The sequence below is a fragment of the Phalacrocorax aristotelis genome, chromosome 3, assembly GCF_949628215.1.
Source record: "Phalacrocorax aristotelis chromosome 3, bGulAri2.1, whole genome shotgun sequence".
Classification (NCBI taxonomy): domain Eukaryota; kingdom Metazoa; phylum Chordata; class Aves; order Suliformes; family Phalacrocoracidae; genus Phalacrocorax; species Phalacrocorax aristotelis.
Window position 1 is genome coordinate 3,674,065 of NC_134278.1, and position 17,249 is coordinate 3,691,313.

General features: G+C 50.5%; 1 protein-coding gene across 1 annotated transcript in view; it reads right to left on the reverse strand.

The window, feature by feature from the left end:
* The window catches only part of XKR6 (XK related 6), a 193,094-nt gene extending 176,058 nt beyond the window's left edge, over positions 1–17,036 (reverse strand). The window contains exon 1 of the mRNA XM_075086529.1: positions 16,199–17,036. Within this exon, the coding sequence (XP_074942630.1) occupies positions 16,199–16,929 (731 nt within the window). The 5' untranslated portion in view covers positions 16,930–17,036. The remainder of the gene's footprint in view (positions 1–16,198) is intronic.
* Between the last annotated feature and the right edge of the window lie 213 nt (positions 17,037–17,249).

Genomic DNA, 17,249 nt, shown 5'->3' on the forward strand with positions numbered 1-17,249 from the left:
TTCGCTGGTTTCTGCCACTCAGTTCCATACATACAGCAAGTAGCCCAACCCTGGAGACATCTGGTTTAATAAAATAATTAATGACCACAGCAATGCAGTGCATTGATTACACAGAAACCCCAGGTTTGGGAACAGGTAAGAGTCCAAATAAAACACGTTGACCTACGTTAGCCGTACTGCTGAAGAAAACAACGATACCTTCCAAGCCAAAAGTGGAATATGCTCCCACAGAAGGAAAATGGGTAAAGAGCAGAAAACAGAAGACCGGCGCTGCCAAGGGAGGAGGACATTGCTCATCCCGGAGCATCTGATATATTGGAGGACCGCACCCGCTGCACAAACACGAACGCAAACTTGCAGTTACAGCTAACACAGATTAAGCGTCCTACTGAAAGGTTTCCTCTTGGAAAGGGGTTTGGAAGAAAAAGAAATTTCTTTAAAGGTGACTGTTCTTTAAGCCTAATCCACAGTGTTATGATGGTGAAATTGTTCCTAAGAATTCAAGCTTCTATTTTGGGTGACTGACAGATGTTTTCACTGAGGATTTAGGACAGGAAGAATACAAATGCAACGACAGTGGCAGCCTAATGAAGTTTAGTCTTCAGTTAATTCACACAACCAATTAACACTATACCCAGTGGAAAGTGTTACCAAGGCAAGAACCCTTTCGCTGACCGTAAAGGTCGATGCTAGGCAAAATATCCAGTCTGAACACATGCATTTTAATTCTTTATTAGGGAAGGGTAGAGGGCTGTGGTCCTTTACGAGCAGTAACTCCACAGCAGCGCACAGGAACCCAGCACCAGACCCCAGCCAGAAACACCGCCCCGATTACGGACCGGCTCCTCAAGCAGCCAGGAGGCTTAAACAGCTTTCTGCTGAAGTGAGCCCCATTTTCAATGTGGGAAATGGCACGAACTAACGAGCTTTCAGTCAGTACCGCTTCATTCATGAGTTCCTATGTGAAGTATTTCAGCAGCTCCCCTCCAAAATAAAAGTATGATTTTTTTCTTTCCTCTCCATTTCCCTCAAAACACGCTTTCAGGACCATAAAAGCAATTAATTCAAAGCAAATGACAGAGTTGTGACCTTCTGGTTTTTTAGACACCTTTGTTAGGAGTCCTGGTTTACAAATCCCCTAATCCCCTGAAAGAAAGGGGAAAATAATCCAGTCCCAGGCAAAGAAGTCAGCAAAGCCATCAGAAATTTGACTCAAACCCTGAATTCAAGCTCCCTGCTGCAGTTACATAGCTCCCGATAATTGTAGTAGCTTTTTTTAGGTCTGAGGACACATTAAATACCAACAAGAAAAAATACAAGGGTCAGAAATAAATTGCCCTCACTGCTAAAAAATTGGTCACTACAAAGAGCTGGTTCCTGAATAAAGGAGCAGCAGGGAATTACGGCAAGATCTGCGTGTTCAAACAGAAAACTCGGTGGCTCGTTCCGGGCAGAGCTTGATCACAGTAAGGAAGAATAATGAGAGCCTTTAACAAAGTTCTAATTGTGCAACAAGCCATACCAGGAAAAAAAAAAAACACACAAAACAAAAAACCCAAACATTTTTATAAACAGAATTATTAAACTCCAGAGCAGTAAAACAAAGACTAAAAACACGCTCTGCACAAATGGCAGTAAAGCATCAATTAAGGTGGTGTTTTGAAGCACACCAATGGAAGGGTTGTTCGGGTAAATGCCAGGTTACCCAGGCAGAGTTTTAATACTACAGAGCAGTGTTTAATCTTACTTTCTGCTCTGGATTTTTGGAAGGAAAACATTCCCCTAACTTAGGGTTAATTTTTATTTTCATATGAGAACATAAGGGGTTTTTTCAGCCTGCCTCTGCAGGCTCTCCTGTACATTCTAGGATACAGGGCATTATCAGAAAGGACCAAGCGATAAGACCAACCCTACAGGGTTCATTTGTCTCTCGTGTTCGTTGTCTGACAAGCAAATTTCAAACGGGTATTTGCATCCCCATCAGTGAAGCCACACCAATTTTAGAGCAGCTGGGCAAATGCTCGAGAACATCTGAACTTGAGGATGCCAAGGTTTTCACACAATAAAACTGTAGCAGATCAACCACAATTTTTTGCAAAATTATAAATGACACCTGAAGTTCTGGCTGCATTTATCTACTGAAGGATGATTAAGTTGAAAATCTAGAATTACTTCTAATCTTACATAACTGAGAGATCTTTAACTTGCAACACACAGTAGCTAAGATGTAATATTACCGGGATCTTTTTGAAACCAATCAATAACTATTAAAGCTGGATCCCATCAGCTACCACCAGGTATTAGCCACTTTCTCAGTATTTCAAGTATTCAGTTATTCTTAGATACAGTTAAAATAGTAAAATGAAGCGGTCTCATACTGACACTGTGATAAATACGAGATTAAATATAGAACAAATTTATTACTCCCTAAAGTCCTACTGAGCATCCTGATTTTTCTGTATCCACAACAGTATAGTTTACTTTGATATTATGTTTTATTATCGCAGATCTAAAGCGCACAATTGAAAAGCAAAGAGCGTGTTGGTCCAGAGACCCAACCCAGCCACGCCGGGAACGAAGCAAACGCCAAACTGCGCCTGCAGATCAAGATGATTGCTCTCTGACAGCCACCATGTCTCACTTAAAGCAAGGGGCACGTAAACGCGAGTGATTTGCGACACTGAGCGCGTGTGACACATCGCGGCACCCCTGGACTGCCCGTGGGCTGCGAGAGGAACAACTTTTCCTAATAGCCCACTTTGCAGAAAGCGGAATAATCATGTCATTTCTAAACAACTCTTTTTAAGGGCTCTGAAGAGTTTTAAAGTAAATCAGCTAATTACTTATCTTGCTTCAAAAGAAATGCATGACACAGAAATTAAGTTTGGCTGGGTCTGGGTGAAGATGGGTGACCCCAGAAACCCACATTTCTGGCTCGCTGCCTGTCCTGTGCTCCCAGGATGGTCCTCACTGCAGAGCAAAGCATGCTGAAGAAAGCTGCTGGAATGACAAACCACGTCCTCCTCCAGCAGCATCTGAGCTGGACGGGTTCACAAGGACGCAAACATTTGGGTCTCACAGCTGGACAGATGTGCCTAAGGAATTCTCCTTTCTCCATTGCCCACCTGGTTCTCACCCTTAAGCATTAATACTAAAGTGACCCACTGAATACAGATGTCCCAAAGGTGATATTTACAATCTAATCCACTGAAGGCATCTGGTCCACTACTGGAGCACACACATGGGCCATAAAGTAAATTTAGACCCAAACAGGTAAACCATGTGGCCACATCCGAAAGCTAGATTTTCATAGAATCACAGAATAGTTTGGGTTGGACCTTAAAGGCCATCCAGTCCAACCCCCTGGCATGAGCAGGGACATCTTCAACCAGAGCAGGTTGCTCAGAGCCCCGTCCAGTCTGGCCTTGAGTGTTCCCAGGGATGGGGCATCGACCACCTCTCGGGGCAACCTGAGCCAGAGTTTCACCATTTTGCTAGAGACTCTGATAGGCTGGATACACCTTCAGCAACTGGAAAAAGAAAAAACCCACATAATCTCATAAGAAAACAAAAATTAACCCTACGTAAAGGGAATATTTTCCTCCCAAAAGCGTTGCATCCTTCCAGGCTCCTCCTTGTAACTTAGTACGCTGCAGCCTCTGCAGCCCAACAGCTACAGGTCCATCCCTGGCACAATTTTGGCCAGGACCTACCAACCCCCACCCCAGCAGCTCCTCAGCACTGCTCAGGAGTCAGCACGAACCAAAAACCACTCCCAGCTGGCAGCCTGGAGGCAGCCACCCTCTCCTGAAGCCAAGAAAGCTTAATACAATAGAAACGGCCAGGCTACGCCAGCCCGTCTCAGGGCCAGAGGACAAATCCTGCCACTACTTAGCTCATAAGCAGAGACGTGGCCATTAAGGGCAAGTTCCTAGAAGGTGAGACAAAGAGGGCTCTACGCTTGGTGAGTGCACATGGTGGGATTTTGTGGGTCTGTTACCTGAGAGAGGAGAGGAATGGGACGGACCTGCAGAGAGGCTCCTGTATCATCCAAAATCAGGCTGCGCCAGATTTTGGGCTGGAGTCTTTCCTGGCATCGGTGGTACGATGCGTTTACATCAACACGTAACAAAAGAACAGGACTGACAAGGACTAAGGTAAGATTAAGCGTTCAGGAGACAAGCACGTCCTTCATAAAAAGACGGGTGCGAAAGTCCATCGCGCTGCCTTTCAATACAACCACATGCAGATGTGGAAGCTTCAACCTCCAGCTCCCGCTCCGGGTCTGATCCACAGGACTTGGCAAGGCACCGCTGCAGCCTTCCCACAGAAACCGTTTCTTCCCCAGCCCAGTCGTAACAAACGCCGGGAAGCAAAGCATTACAGCAAGCTCTTGCTGTACCGTCGGTGTGTCGGCGTGACAGCCCGTATGCGGTGACTTCACACCCCAACGTCAGTTCGCATCCTCCCCAGGAGAGGACTCGTAGCCATAAGTCTCCTGCGAGGGAGGAACAGACGCGTTTCTGCAGCCAGCGTGTCGAGAGTTGTTGGTGCACGCTGTTCCAAATTATTTCCATTCCTAATTAATATTCATAAATGAACCACAATACTGTGCCTTCAATCAGCCGTCACACACCACCCACGCTAGATGAAAGGACAACTACATGAGATAAGCAGTTTATTGGATCAAAAGTCCCCTTTAGACGAGAAGACAGCTATTGCAACAGCGTAGAACTGATAGCATCCCATCGTGGGTGTATGCACGGAGGAAGTATCGGCAAATCTCCCTCTTTAAACCAGAGATTTGGCACAAAGCATGGACAATGCAATTATTATGTTAATTCATCTGCATTTTTCTGCCTGCTTGGGGCTTGAGCTGGAGGTAGGAACTCAGGTTTTGAAAAGCTGGTATTTTGTGTCACCGCAAATGGCCACTTCAAAAACTTCAATCGACACCCAATTATACGATCAGCGTTCATACGATTCAAGTTTAATTCCCCATCTCTATTGTCAGCATTGCTGCCCACCAGTCTCAAACAGTTTTGGGCGAGGACGTTGCCCATCAGCTTTTGCTTTTACCTGCCATTTTCATCTTGCTCAAGCAAGATCCACAAAGTGCTTTTTCTCACCCTCCTCCCCAAACTCAGCCTAGGTGGCAGAAATCAAGGATCTCATCCACCCGCGCAGAGCATGGCCCTCAGATAAAAGACTGGATGCAGCCGTTGAGCACTAGCTCTGCATGAACAATAAATTAATTAAAAAGACACCTGACAAAAGCACGTCAAGCCCACGTACAGTGACGGAAAGCACTGCATTCCCCACTCCAGCAGATGGGAAACTGGTATTTCCCAGTGGTAATGGCAAGGTGGTTAAAATGACCGGAGGAATGCTTATTTCCAACCACTTTCCAGGGCCGTTCTGCTCCCCAGCCACGAGGGACTGAAACGGTCTGCCCAAGGAAAAGCGTATTTACACCCATTGCCAGAAAGTATAAATATTTCCAAAAGCTTTCTGAAGGCTAGTACTTACAGTCATGCTTTGAAAGGAAAAGAATAAAGCAAAATATTCAATTAGAAAAAATTACTATAATTGCAGGTTCTATTTTATCCCTCCATTAAAGCAATAAAGTGCCTCGAAATATTGCTGAGCCAGGATACAGAGCTTAGTGCTACTTAACGTCTTAATATACATCCAGGGGGCTAATTTAATTTAGATCTGCATGAGGGTCTTCTCTCCCCCCCGGCCCCTACTGCCTCCCCCTACACCTCCTAAGACGTGGCTGGATGCAAACGCACACCTACCCCCCCACGCCAAGGGATGCGTACGCGGAGCTGAGGCTGGACATATATTCTGACATGCGCCTGCACGCCTCCAAAGCCAAAGCGGGCACCAAGCACGCACACGCACAGCTCCACACTCACAGACGCCCAGTTAAAAGTGTGTTTGCCTGCACCCGAAAGTTCTGATGTCTGAATTTTTATTTTTTTTTTAACTGGAGGAAAATTTCTGCTCCCAAAACATCAAACAAAATCCTCCTGGAAATGTAAAACCATACCATTTTGCTCTTAACATCACATTAATCCCACGGGAAGGGATTTGCTAGTGAAAGTCATTGAGCAAGCAGCTGCCGAGGCTGAGGAAGGGGCTCTTACTCCCAGCCCCGGCTCTCGCCACGCTTTCTCCACACTACAATGCTATAAGCCATGGTTTTCTCAATATAACCTCGTTCCTCCCTGCAACGGAAGATAAGTGAATCTTATTTTAGGGAGCCCTTCATCCTTTTAATTAAACAAATTAATATCAGTTCTCTGTATGTCATAGCCTCTATTATCTTTTGTGAACTCCTACAATACTGTTGTAAAGATATACTGAAAAAGCACTAATTGAGATAATCTCTGAAATTCAAGAGTTGGTATATTTATAGCCATGTTTTAAAACTATTTTCCCTTTGTTTCTGGAATGCCTCCCATCCTTCCTCCTATGCCAGACTGTTTACATTATTTAAATGCCTTCTGCTTATACCACTCTTTACAATTTTTACTTCAACAACATCGGCCTCCGTTGCTCTTTTTTTCCCTTGCTTAGACATAACTGGGATGAATTCCAATCCCAAACTCAAAACCACTCCCGGTGCTTTACTGCTGTCTTCTGTGTTTGGTACATCAGGCAATGCATTGCTGCCAGTCCTATCATCCAGAACTGCCTGGCGGGGGGCGGGGGGGAGGCAAGCACGAAGAGTTAAACTGTTCTCCTCTTACAACAGAAACTGAGGAAATGGTGATTTTCCCAGACGCTGGAGCTCTCTGCAAACTCGCAGGGATACTTGTCATCCCCCTGCTTAGCAGACAAGCCTGAGCCACCCCCCTGGAAGGACGGGGGAGCTCATCACTCCTTTATTTTTATAAAGAGCTGGGAAGTCCACTCCCCGTCGTGCAAGCAGAAGCGTGGCCTGGCACCCCTGCCCCACTGCTGCCCCACAGAAAACCCCACCGAGCGAGACCCGCGAGCTGAAGGAGGCTCCAGCAGCCAGCCATGCTTCTCTGTCGCTTGGGTTTGACTTTTTTTCTGCAGGTTTAATTAGAAAGGTGATAAAGGCAGCTCCAGGTGCCAGAGCCTTTTGCATTGTGACTCCTGAAGAGTTTTTAATAAGAGTTCTGCCAAATTCGTGGGGGTTTTACAGCAAATTTTTCCCACATCCAGATGACCTGCAAAGGTAGAAAGGGTGATACAGCACAACAGCCTATTGAGTTTTTCCAGCATGAGTCCAGACCTCTGCAGTGTTAATTTAAACCTGTTCGTAACAGGCTTGTTTTTCTTAGTCCCTGTTCACAGACCATCCACGGCAGGGCACTGAGGCAGCATTTATGATGCACTCCTATTTCCCATGGGGTTTTGGGACAAGTGAGAACATGCCTATTCCCTCAACCCATACTGTGCTAGAGCGGATACAATACACAGGTATTTATTTGGGACGCAAAAATACTCAACAGCCTCTGCAGCAGGAAAACCAAATCATAATGTACAACCGTGCAGGCAGAGCGGAGCAGAGGAAGAGGAGGTCCTTGCGATAAAGGCTTTGGGCTTGAATACAGGAGGTTTCAGCGAAGCTGACAATTCTGCAAAAGATCTTCTGTGCAGCTGAAGTCACTTAAGGACAGACTGAATATTTCATAGGTGAATCTGAGCTCTCACAGATTTCAGAAGAAAGGAGGGGTGAGGAGAAGCACAGTCTTCAGGTCCCATTATAGTTTTGGGGACACATTTAAGATTGCCTTTCGCTCTGTATTTTTGTCTCTCGGCCAAGATCCAGTTTTGCCCTAAGGAGGCTGCTGGTGCAGCCAGGGCTTCGAGACACTGGTGGAAGGAATAACACGGCCATTTATACTGAAATAACAAAAGCAGACACAGACACATAGCTTAGCCATCCAAGCAGGTCCATACTTTAAATGGAGTACTCGGTCCGTGGGTCAGATTTGTCCAAGAGCGGACAATCAGCATCTCCTGAGACTCCTCCTGAGCAATGTGACTGTGGCTCCCGTGCTACAGCAGTTACACATAACCAAAGGCTGAAACCAGAATATAGGGTGGTGGGCAATACAAATTCCCAGAGTAGGGGGAGTTGCAAAAAGAATATAAAAATAAAAATCCAGCCATGGGGAGCTGCGGTGGGCTGCTACCAGCCGCCCTGGGACACAGCCAAATGCTCAGTCCCACAACTCAGGGAATTTTAGGAGCATCCCTGACACTGTGGGCACCACCAGTCCCCAAGGGCTTAGAACATGCCTGTTGATCTGCCCTGCAAAGATCGTGCTGTTCTGCTCCACAGGGTGAGAAGTGCAAGCTATCCCTCCCACTGCCAGATGGCCACTAGGTTTGAGGATTTTCTAAAGATCCTTCTCCCCAAGAAAGCTCTTTCCCCATTTTCTTGGGATCCGGTTTGGAAAACCATCTCAGTGCCTTAAAGCAGTCATAGCAGGCTAGGGTGTCGGTCTGAATCCCAGCCCATCAGAAGGCAGCGGGTCAATGAAGTAACAATATTTGGCACATGTTCTTTGCCTATACCTTTAATTACAATTTAATTTTATCTCTAGCGATAGCAAAGCATTACTCTGATTCATAGTTCCTCCTGCCTAAAAGCTTTCAGGTGTTAAAACACTGCTTATACTACACTGATTTTTATGACAGTGAGATGCTAAAAATCAAGTCAGGATTCAAGGGAAATAAAGCGAAACGGAAGTACAGGGAGAAGTTCTGTGAGGGATCCAGACTTCTCCATAGGCTCACCTTCATTCCCCGAGGAAAATTACACGTTTGACGTCCAATTTCTGTTCCTTGCAGTCTCAAGACAGCAAAAGCAGCTCTCCTCCAAAAAGATGCTTTATCACCATCAGTTCTACATCCACCCTTTTCATTAAAGGAAATGCTCCCTGAATAACCTACATTTGTACTGAGAGGAGAACCACTGCAAGGAATAAAGCTAGCTCAATGCAGCTAAAAGCAAAATGGAAGTGTCTAGAAAGGTGGGAAGTAGAGCGCTTATAATTTTTTTTCAATGTTAAAGAGGTGAGCCATCTTTCCTCCTTCCCTTGGCACCCTGCCTCCCCTCCACCAGGAAGAGCACTTTCAGGTTGCCACTGGCATTAGAGATAAAGCCACAGGGCACCTGGAAAAAAAAGGCACAACTGTCTGTCCTCGAGTTCAGCGTGAAGCCTGAGAAACTGAAAAGGGACGTTCTGGTCACAGACCACGTGGGTAGCAGTGTTTAGGAAAGCAGCCTGCAACCCAACTTCAAAGCAGCCATCTTCCCTTATAGTTTTCAGACTCCTGGAGATGGTCTCTTGAAAATACCTAGCACCAGCGTCCTCACCTTGAAAGCCATGGAAACTTTATGCTCATTCCAGTAAGAACAATGTCAGGTCACCAAAGGGTTTCTGCTTCCCCTTCTTCCTCCCCACATACCACGGTGGAGAGGCAATGAGCTGCTGCCACCACAGGACCACCTCAATCGCAAGGCACCTCGTGCTCTTCCTCAACAGCATCCCCGCATCCAAGAGGAAACCAAAGTCCAGTTTCTCCTCCGAATCCCTCTCACCCACCTAACCCAAGCCATGCTGTCACTGCAGAAACGCTGAATTGCATGGGAAGGTGAGTTCCCACCAGGTCAGGGCAGCACGTTATTTCTCCCAAGAAAAGGTTTGGAGAAAACTCTGCCCTCCCAAGGCTGGCACAGCAGATCTGCTTCAACATCTGTGGTTTGACCCCCTCTAGTGGGTAGCACTCAACAAGACACGGAGCCTCGCCACCACCCCGCAACCAATGGAGACCCTACTCAAGTGATAAAGCCTTTTTTCATGATTATTACAATGATTATTGTTTTCACACACACACACAACCTACCTGCCTTGCACTTCAGACTCAATGTCTTTGGACCTCTACACCCACAGCCCGGCACTTACTTACAGAGATCCCATAGAAAACTCTTAGAAATGGGGGAGAGCTGGTAAGGTTTTTGGAAAGGAGAACCACCTCTCTGGAAAAACAGTTATACCCCAGACCTGATTTTGTAGGGAGAACATATTTATCATCTATCCCAGAATGTCTTCCCTCTGCCAACTTGTCAAAAGCTGACAAAACTCCATACTATAAAAGCAAGCTGTTAAAACTTGGCTAAAGGGAAAAACTTAGCTGCCAGACAAGCTAACCAGAAAAAGCTGAAAAAAACACTCGAGCGTGCCAGGGAAGGCAGTAAATTTACAGAAAGGCTCTACAGAGCTGAACATCCCCAACCAAGACAACGAGGCAGCGTTAGGTCAGCAGCTTCTCGATCGTCTGTCATTTGACGAGCAGATGTCTCCCACTTCTAAGGGACTTGGGCAGATATCTTCAGAGTGTAGCTGCCTGTATTTCTGCACTATCTGAAGCAGCATGTATCTAACTCACGGTTCATCCGAGAACAAAGTATTTTAGTAGAGTCTAAACCCACTCATTGCGTAGTCATTAAATATCACATATTCCATTTAAACCCATTGATTCATCCTTCCACCTCCGGGCACGCTGAAAGAAGAACAACTCATAGATTTGGTCTTTCCACTAATAAACAAGATGTCAAGTCTTTGACTAAATCTTCAGAATCTTTCTTTTAATCACAAACACATAAGGTGTTTTTAATGTCAAGACAGTGACAAGAGTTGTTCTGGTTTGTTTGGTTGATTTCTTACAGAACGTTTTTCTCCTAAATATGTATACAAATCAGTTTTAAAAAGAAAACCCACAAACATATTACATTCAAGTCACAAAATGTACCGTCATTGACAGTTTAACAGACACAGCGCGATTTCCAGCTGATCAGCGTTCATCTTAGCTCAAATGCCACGTACTGTTAATCCAATGGAATCCAAGAACGTTTTCTTTTCATAGCGCGCCGCAACGCAAAGGATTGTACTTTATACTCTAAACCTTGTACTCCAGGACAGCAATCATGACCCACTAACCCACTTACAACAGGGGTTAAAGAAAGGTACATCAGACACAGAACTTATACTCTTAATTGTCATTAATACAACTTGTGCAACTATCCAAGATGCAAAAACTTCAAGTCAAAACTATTTCTCCTGAATTTACCCAGCTGAATGGCTTTGGCAAAATCAGCAGCCCTGGCAAGCTCCAACAACCGACCCGCCTTCAGCCTGTTTCCAGCAAAACCACAGCACTGCAACATCCCTCCTCAATGAACGGCCCTTCCGCAGCTCGCGGCGCAGCAGCACCGTAGCGAGCGTCATGTGCCCCAACCACCACCCTTTACTTTTCGGACACTCTGCCTGGATCATGCTAGCCCTCAAGATAATCTGAGAGATTTGAGATGAAAGGTTAAAATTGTAGATTTATGAAGGTAAAAAGTGCTGGACCTGAGCTTTATCAGTGGGAATGCCACCTGAGATCATATGACTTCAAGCAACAGTTAAAAATATACATACACATAGATTATACCTAGATATATACATCTATGTATACACACGTTTTTACAATGCACACGTACACTTTCTTTCCAGCAGCCACTACAGGCAGGCAGTATTAACACAGCCTTAGGTTCTCAGCTGAGAAAAAAAAAAAAAAAAACCAAAAAAAACCACACCAGGAATATCATTAAGTTCCCCCCTCAGCACTTGTGCTGCCCGCCCAGCACTCCCCGCTGGTCACAATTCACCCCCTGACCAGGACATGAAGAGAAGACAAAGCCCCCACCCAGATTACTCAAAAACAACAAGCTACTTCCACCACAATCCTGACAGAATGAAGAGAGAATTTTGCTAAAGTAAGAGCCCGATGTATGTTTATATTTCTGCCATAAAATTTTATTTATTCATCATCTTATTAGCAAGTCTTCCCATCATTCAGGAAAAGAAGTCCTTACAGGAACTGTGTGATCCCTCAAATCAAAACCCAGATTACCTAACGTGTTCAGGACGAGGATTTCTGTACAACTCCAACCTGCCCTCTCTATTCTCTACGACTTCGCTTCCAGCTGCTGAGCAACAGCCACAACAGCCCCTACACGCCGTACAATCCCAATTACGCTACGTGCCGTCGCAGCGCGTATCCATGATTACGCAGGAAAGCAGGCTCAGTGCATTACACCGTCCTAGGTCTTCCTCCTCTGTCCCCACGTCTAAACTTCTTACCGGCACGAAGCGATTTAGCTGCAGGCAAACACCGCTAAAACAGCGCTTTCCTGCATTAGTCCCATCACCGCATTCAAGATTAATTTTAATGGAGTTTGCAATAGCTATAGTGGGAATGTAAAAAGACTCCCTCGTGGAGGGAGGCTAGCCCGCCGATCCCATGAAGTTATTCTTGCTTTGGTCAGATATTGGGAGGCAGCTCCACGCTGGCTACGCTGTTCTGCGTGCCTAAAAAAGCAGGAGCCGTGCGCTAGCAGGATTAGTGATCAACAGGAGAGCAAGCTCTCTTATTTCACCTAACGTGATCGGGTCTGCAGCGCTCCTTTTCGGTCCCTTTCAGCAGTCCCAGCCCTGCACAACCTCAGAAGCAAATGTTTTTCCTCCGCGTTAAGAAAGGGGGTAAAAGTCTGGGTAACTTGAGCTTTGCTTCTCCATTTTAACAAAAAAAGAAAAATCAGCCCTCCTCACGCACCCCCCCCGTCTCTGCCAGCATCGCCTCGCCGTACCCGTCCCCACCTCGTTCACTCAAGCGTGCAGGAGCACGGGGCGCTTCTGCAAACCCTGGCTTTCACCGCAGCTAATACACAATCATTTCTTTTGCCTGGCTCCAAGAGGGGAAAAATCCAACTTGCCAGAGGAGCATCTGCATCGAGAACTGCTTTTTGCTGATGGGATCAGCACTCGGGAGTACCAGGGAAAGCAGGAGGAAGGGTCGCGAACCGATTCATCATCCTCGCATGCATCACCTGCACGCATCCCCCCTCCCACCATCCCCAGCCCAAACCTCAGCCTCAAGGGGAAAAAAAATCAAAGACACCCCCCCCGAGCAGAAGTTGAGAACAAATGTGCTTTGAATGCTACACAAATGACATTGAAGATGCAGAAGAAATATGTATTTGCTGTTGCGCTGCACGATTTCATGGGCTTATTTCCTAGGTATACATTTCACGCACCCTTCCCACGCAGATCCCCTCCCCTCCGCCCCCTCGGCTTCTTTAGAAAAAAAATAAAATAAAATAAAAAAAGAAATCTTTGATGTGTATATTCATTTTATCCGGAGAGAGCAGTGTCCTCAGAAGAGGTGTCAAGGCCCTCCCCTGCCTCCACCCACGCACCCCTCCTCCAGGCTCAACCATGCTGTCTCCATCTTAACTCCAGCCACTTCTTCACCGATTTCATTAGGCAGCAGAGTTAACCCCTTCAGCTACTGAGATGGGGGGGGGAAGGACCTCCCCATCAGTCATCACTTTCTGCCTTTCCCTTCATCTTTTTTCTCATCTATACCCCAGCAAAAATTTCCTAAAATCCACCAGTGAGGTTATTTTTGCCCCATTAATCCATCCGGGAAACACCAACGCAGAGATATTAACCCTTCCCGGGAGCTCCTCCAGGGCTTCCCACTGCTTCACCATGACATGCCATCTTCTCCCCCCTTAAAAAAAATTCAGCGTCTTCTCCCTAAGGATCATTTTAAAAGCCACAAAACCCAACCAACCCCATCTGCCACCTTTTCCCTACAGTTTAACCCACCCGTGGGGTGGAGGGGTGCATCCGCCACCCCGTGACACACCCCAGAGGCTTCCCTCCACCCTCCAGCACACCCACGCCTCACACCCCTCCCGTCTTATTAACCCACGTCCTGTCTCGGAAGACACTGGGCCACGCCGGGTCTTTCCAGCTGTCCTTACAACACCCCTCTCGGTAAGACTGACATCTCTGTGGAAGTGTTTGCATCTACAGGCTTTCATCCCGGAGAATCCCTCCCCGCCTCCTCCCACTTCTCTTTTTGGGGAGGATAACGCATTTTCCAGCTCACTCTGGAGGATGCTCTTTTATTCCCACTGAGCCTGGGGTCACCTCCCAGACCCTTCCTCTGGCCAGCACCTCCCCTACCCCAGCACCTCTCCTTCTCGAGGGGAACAGTCCCTGTCCCTGACCTTCAGTCTCGCATCGACAACCCCAATGCCATCCCCACTCCCCCGAGGAGAAGGTTTCTTCTTTCGCCAAAGCATCACGCTGCGTTTTTCCACTCCCACCACCCGCTCCTTCAGTGCAGGGGGTCAGCGAGCCGGGGGGGGCTCCCCCTCCACCAGGTGGGAAGAGGTTCTCAGGGACGGATGCCACCCTCACCCCCTCGTCTTCCACGGGGGGTTCGATCCACACCAGAAGACACCAACCCTCTGGGAACAGCACATCCCAGCGCTCGGCAGCTGGGGGTCTGCCATCTGCCCCCCCTGCAGACCCTCTCTGGAGCAGCCCCCTGCTTTCTGTGGGGCCTTTCCCATGCATCCCCCCCTTGGCTCCAGAAGGGGAGCGGTGGGGCAAGCCCTCCCCAGGGCCAGAGGACCTCCCTCCGCAGCGCTGCCAGGGCGAGGGTCACTCCCAGCCCCCGGGCCAGCCTCCACGGTGTCACCCGTGGGGTGTCCCCCCCACTAACTCCTGTCAGGAAGAGCAGCTCCACCCCAACCCCCTGTCCTGCCCCATTTTTGTAGGGCACCAAGAGCCCACCCTGGCCCTTGAAGCACCATTTACAGCCCCACAGAGCTAGGACCCCTTCCACGCCCCCTTGATTCTGGGGGGCACCGACCCATGTCCCCTCCGTGCCGTGAGGTGATGGCAGTCCCCAATCCCCTCTCCCCAGCCCCAGACAGTCACTTGGGGGGGCACATCTCCTCCCTTCGGGGCTCTGCTCAGTGAAGCAGGGGTCACCCCAAATCGCCACACGGGGGGCACTGACCCACGTCACACTTGGACCAGCAATCCCCACAGGCACATTTTGGGGGAACTTCTCTTCCCCTTGGACATCCCCTCAGCATGAAGGGGGCCCTCCCACCTCCTCCGCCCAGGGGAGCACTGACCCACGTCCACCTCAGACCGTGAGGTGACAACAACCCCGACATCCCCCACCTCAGCCAGGAGACAGTGACCCACCTCAAACCATGAGGTGACACTGACCTATGTCCACCTCAAACCATAAGATGACAGCAATCCCCATTCACCCCACCTCAGCCAGAGGACAGTGACCCACCTCAAACCATGAGATGACATTGACCCATGTCCACCTCAGACCACGAAGTGACAGCAATGCCCATCCATCCTACCTCAGCTAAGGGACAATGACCCACCTCAAACCATGAGGTGACACTGACCCCCACTGGCCTCACCTCAGCCAGGGGACAGCACCCCCGATCCGCCTCAAACCATGAGGTGACAAGTGATGCTCATCTGCTCCACCTCAGACCATGAGGTGACACTGACCCACGTCCACCTTGGACCACGAGCTGACAGTGATCCCCATCTGCCCCACCTCAGCCAGGGGACAGAGACCCACCTCAAACCATGAGATGACACTGACCTACGTCCATCTCAGACTACAAGCTGACATCAAACCCTGTCCGCCTCAAACCAGGGGACACCGACTCAACTGAGACCACAAGGTGACAGTGATGCCCATCTGCCCCACCTCAGCCAGGGGACAATGACCCACCTCAGACCATGAGGTGACACTGACCCATGTCCAACTGGACCAAAAGCTGACTGTGATACCCATCTGCCCCACCTCAACCAGGGGACACCAACCCACCTCGGACCACGAGGTGACAGCGACCCCCACCTGCCTCACCTTAGCCAGGGGACACTGATCCATATCCATCTCAGACCACGAGGTGATAGTGACCCCCACCCCCCTCAAACCATGAGGTGACACTGACCCACGTCCACCTCAGACCATGAGGTGACAGCGACCCCCACCTGCCCCACCTTAGCCAGGGGACACTGATCCACGCCCACCTCGGACCACGAGGTGACACTGACCCCCATCCGTCCCACCTCTGCCAGGGGGCCCCGATCCACCTCGAACCACGAGGCGGTGACGCCCGCCAGCCCCACGACAGCCGGGCGGCAGCGACCCGCGCCCGGGGCGCTCCGACCCACCGCCATGTCGGCCAACGAGCTGACGGCGCCCCCCGACCACCCCCACCCCCGGGGTCGGGGGACACCCGGCCGCCCCCTCCCCTTACCTCCAGACCTGCCCCATCTGCAGCAGGTGGATGACGGACTGCCAGACCCAGACGGAGATCCTGCAGAGGCGCTGCGCCCCGGGGGTGACGGTGCCGGCGGCTCCTCCTACCCCGCCGGCGGGTCCCCCCCGGCGGACGGCGGCCCCCATCATGGGCGGCCCGCGGCTGCTGAGGCCCTGCACGGCGCCCAGCCCGCCGCCCGTGTAGTCCTGCACGAACCAGCGGAAGCTGAGGATCTGCACCAGCACCGAGGGCAGCAGCACGAAGGCCAGCGTCAGGCCGCACCAGACGTAGTCCCGCCGGCCGTAGTGGTGCAGCGCCAGCCACAGGTCCGTGCCCACGTCCCCCAGCAGCACCAGCAGCGCCAGCACGATCCACAGGCAGTCCAGCCACGGCCGCTCGCCCGCCTCGCCGACCTCCGGCGCCCGCGGCGGCCCCTCGGCGGCGGGACGCGGGGCCAGCGGCTCGGCGGCGGCGGCGGCGGCCGCCCGCCCGAAGAGGCTCCGCAGGCAGGCGCTCCGGCAGCCCCAGTAGCACGACGACGTGTTGCAGCAGTGGCAGATGTGCAAGGAGCTGCTGCCGCCCGGCTCCTCCGCGCCCTCGGCCGCCGCTGCCCCGACGCCGCCGGCGCCGCAGACGCCCGCCGCCGCCGCCGCCGCCGCCGCCTCGTCCAGGTTGTGCAGCTGGGCGAAGCCCACGCCACCGCCGCCGCCATCCGACTTGGCCGCCATCTTGCTGCCGCCGCCGCCGCCGCCGCGTCTCCGGCCCCTCCGCCGGGCGCGCTCGCTGGCTCTGCCCCCCCCCGTCCCCGCTCCCGGCACCCCCCCACCCGCCGCCCGCCCGCCTGCCCGCCCGCCGCTTCCGGGGGCGGCGCTTCTTCCGCGCAGGACGGGCCGGGCCGGGCCGGGCCGCCTAGCGACCGAGCGGGGCAGCGCCGCGGCGGGTGGGGCGGCCGGGCGGGCGGGCCGGCGGGGCCGGGCCGGGCCGCGCTGCAGCGGAGCGGGCACAGGGCAGCGGGCCGCCCCCCCCCCGCTCGGTGCTGCTCTCTGCC